Source organism: Gracilinanus agilis, chromosome 4 (assembly GCF_016433145.1).
Source record: "Gracilinanus agilis isolate LMUSP501 chromosome 4, AgileGrace, whole genome shotgun sequence".
In the NCBI taxonomy this organism is placed as follows: Eukaryota; Metazoa; Chordata; class Mammalia; order Didelphimorphia; family Didelphidae; genus Gracilinanus; species Gracilinanus agilis.
In genome coordinates, this window is record NC_058133.1 from 245,052,590 (window position 1) to 245,056,790 (window position 4,201).

At 38.6% G+C, this 4,201-nt stretch overlaps 1 protein-coding gene across 1 annotated transcript; it reads right to left on the minus strand.

Moving 5' to 3' along the window:
• Positions 1-930: 930 nt before the first annotated feature.
• UTS2R (urotensin 2 receptor) lies at positions 931-2,072 on the minus strand. The gene is given in 2 exon segments (XM_044675190.1): positions 931-1,493; positions 1,496-2,072. Coding segments are annotated over 2 exon segments (1,140 nt in total).
• Between the last annotated feature and the right edge of the window lie 2,129 nt (positions 2,073-4,201).

Below are 4,201 nucleotides of genomic sequence, written 5' to 3' on the forward strand. Positions count from 1 at the left end.
GCATCTCCACACAACAGTACACACACATACACACACACACAATTTTAGTAAACCTAATAGCCAAAGACAAAAAGGTAAATAGAATAATCATGTTATGTGAACTTTCCTGGGTTTTTCTGCCACCAAGTACAGAAACTGAAGCTTTTACAACATACAGAACTGAAAAAGAATATATGGAAGAATATGTGAAAAAGAGTGTATGAAACCATGCATTTCTGGGATACATAGCTTGATTTTTAAATATATATATGCATATATATGTAAATATATATATAGTAAGGATAAGTTATGTAATTTAATCTCCTATTAGATGCATAAGGAATGTGACTGTAGTGTTATGGGACATGAATGGGGAATAGAGGCATAAGATATACTGAGACATACCCAAATGTCTCAAAAAAATTTGGAATTTGCAACTCCTATTTAGGGTTTATTAAGGTAGTTAAAATTAATTTTAAAAATGTTTTGTTATATTCTCTTTAATTTGATGGATCAAAAAATTTCCCTTATGACTGTGATTTCAATTAATACTTGCCTTAGAAAATAAAATTCCCCAAGTGTATCCTTACAAAATGTGCCCATGCATACCTATTTGAAAGGGTGAGGAGGGAGGGTTTGGTAGGGAACTTTGGAGGTGAGGAGTTTGAAAGTCTGGGGAAGGGGCCATCAGGAAGGCAAGTGGGAAGTGTACTCCCAGGTGCTGAGTACATTCCTGAGGAATAGGGATGTTATTGGAGTAGGTGTCAAGGGAAGGTCACTCCAAGTCAGGGACTGAGATATTACTTCCACACTAACCAGATTTTGGGTTACAATGATGCAATTCCATATAAATACTTCAAATCTCTTTGGACTTCATTAGCCCTAGAGATCATCCCAAGTAGGGGATGGGGCAAGGCTGGGTAGGAATGTGACCGCTTAAATATTACTAGCTTACCCAGAGGTCTTAGAGACTATGAAAATCTCTGTACAGTGCTGACTGCTGGAGGACAGAGACCTGCCAGAGATCCTCCTGAACTGGTTGTCCCTCTGAAAGTAGCTACTAGGACTAGTACCACTATTATTGTGTCTGAAAGAGTGCTGCTGGCCTTGCAGGTATTCTTTGTAATTCTTGGTCAGAAGTGTGTAAAGGAAAGGATTGATGCAGCTGTTACTGTAGGTGAGGCAGGTGGTCAAGTAATTAATGATTCGAGTGGCTTTGGCGGACAGCTACAGGAACTCACAGTATTGAGAGAAGAGCTGCCAGACCCAAAAGGGGAGGAAACAAGCCCAGAATACCAGCACAATGGTGAAGATGAGATAGAAGACCTTCAGGTTGGGTAGCCATTTAGTCATCTTAAAGGAAGCTAGTTGAGAGAACCAGTAAGTTCTGGCCAGGCGGATATACAGAAAACCAATGATCACCCCAGGTCCCACAGTACTGGTTCCAAAGAGGATAGTCAGGTAAACTTGGTAGGACAACTTGCTCCACATTGGCAGGCAAATTTTTTTTTGTCTCTCTGTACCAACTGGATCATTATCAACATGGGGAGGGTCAGCAGCAGGGACATCAACCAGATGCCCACAGCAATAGTCTTTTGGTAGTTCTTGGAACGCTTGATCATGTCCAGGGGCTTGAGGACTGTAAAGTATCACTCACTGCTCATGACAGTCAGAGTGAAGATGCTTGCATGCATGGTCAGGAAATCCAAACTGAAGAGCACTCGGCAACCTAAATCCCCAAAGTACCATTCCTGAATGAAGTAAGTGCTAACAATGAAGGGAATGGTGAGGAGATAAAGCAGATCAACCAGGGCCAAATTGATTATGTAAATATACATGGAAGCTGAGGAGTGCAGGTAATGACATATCACCACCAGTGTATGGAGGTTGCCAATTACCCCCACCAAGCACATGATAGAAAGCAGGGTCCCAATGGCACACATGGCAACCAGGTCTTCCACTGATCCAGCCTCCAGAGGCCTCTCCCAGGTGACATTAAGGGAACTATTGCAATGATTGCAGAACTCAGGAATGACAACTGCCAATGGAGTTGATGTGGCAAACTTTGCCTCAAACTCCTGGTTCATAGCCATTCTCTCTTGCCTGGAACTGTACTAGCACCTGGGAGGTGGTCCTAAGGGAAGAAGATTTTGGTTAAACATATTTGATAATAAATATATAAGGCCTAGATTCTGAATTCAGAGGGCAAAAGGGTAAAAAACTCCCTATTCTCACTTAGCTTCTCATGAGTCGCTTCTCTTTATTTTTATTTTTACTGTTAAGTTTATTTATTTATTTATTTTTGAAAATTTTTGCCATGGTTACATGATTTATGTTCTTACTCTCCCCTCCCTGTAACTGATGCATATTTCCACTGGTTTCTTCATGTGTCATAGATCAAGACCTATTTCCATATTATTGATAATTGCTCTAGGGTGGTCGTTTAGAATCTACATCCCAAATCATGTCCTTATCAATTTCTCTTTATTAAATGATTTTATGAAGATGAATTTGTAGACATTGCCATAGATATTATTACTACTATGTAATTAACTTGCCTCAAGGTATACTACAGGTGCTTTGTTTGGTCTTTTGCTTCTCTATAAACTCTGCATGAATTTAGTTGCCCTAAGCCATCCTTTGCCTCCCTTTATCCTCACTCCCATACTCTAGCAGTCTCTAATGAGCCGGTAATATTACACATTTTACCATTAATTAAGAGTGAAAAGCACAGCTAATAATTGGGCGTGTAATATTGAACCCAGTCACTTATCTTTTCTTGGCCTGGGTTTTTCTCTTGTAAAACCTGTAAAATGATGAGGTTGACCTAGAATCATCTCTAACATTCAATTCTTTTCTACTAAATGATCTACAAAATTGGAATAACTATTGAAGAGCACCAAGCCAAGTTTTTATCTTGAAGCTGAGGTAGGTTAACACCAGCCCCTTAATTCTGCCTTCCTTCACAAGTCTATGTCTCTGTAGCTCAGTGCTATCTCAGGGAACAAACAGTAATAATAACAGTAGCATAATATTGTCAGTGACTAGGAAGCAAAATCTCTATATCCTGCAGCAATTGAGATAGAGTCTTCCTTTCTCTCTCTCTTGGAGCTATAAGTGACTAAAAATAGCAAATGATACTAGGTCAGCCAAGGGTTATTTTTCCTTCAGGACTTTTTCTTTTTTTGCATATTACTCATTACATCTTTATTGATTTCTAAAGTGTTTGTCCTTCCTATCCTCCCTTTGACAATGGTCAGGGTCAGGGTCAGAGGGATTTGTTTACTTGATTTAGTCTAGGGTACCATCAAATCCCTAGAGGTGTAAAGAGTTAATAATTAACCCTTAAACTTTCACACCATTCCAAAGCTTATCCCAGTCATACTTGAGGTCCAGAGAACATATTGTCAATCAGCCCAAAATGTGGAGTGTCAGTTGAAGCAATTTAAAAAAAAGTAATTTTACTACAATTTACTATAACTATTCATGCTAGTGCACTTTAAATACAAATAGTTACAAGAAAATATCATAATTTTACTTTGAAATAAAAATTTATTCTATGATCTTTCTATAGATCTTTAATAGCATCTAACCCTCTGGATTTTTCTTTTTTTATTAATTTTTTTTATTTTTAGAAAAAATTTCCATGGTTACATGATTCATGTGTTACCCTCTGGATTTAATCCTCTAGCCTTTAGAGTGAGAAAAGCTGACAGTGAACACTAACTGGCCTGTGTGAGGTGATACCTCATCAGCACAAGAAGATGCCATTTGTGGCTGCTAATTCCAAACTAGACCAATTACTCCTCCCCACCTATAACCCTACCCTCTCATATTCAGACAAATACCTCCTCCTCAGCACTGTGGAGCAGCTGAACAGTTTAAATTAATGCAAGAATATCAGCCCCAATAAGGCATGAAGCTAAGGTATGAATCTCTGATAAAGGTAGTAATGTCTAGTGTTTTCTGCCTCTCCTGAGTTTAATATTTTCCTCATTTACTCAATAATGTTACAAAAACACTTCCTCATGTTCTCTCAACTGAATATATATTACGTAATTAATGCTTATTACATACATAGCAAAACTGAACCTTGACAGCAAATACCAGAGACTCCACACAATGCACACTTCTAGATTATTTGAAGGCGTCTCACCATTCAGATCACAGCATTGTTAGGCACCCTTTCTCCATCCTACACTACTCCCCTCTCTTTTTATAT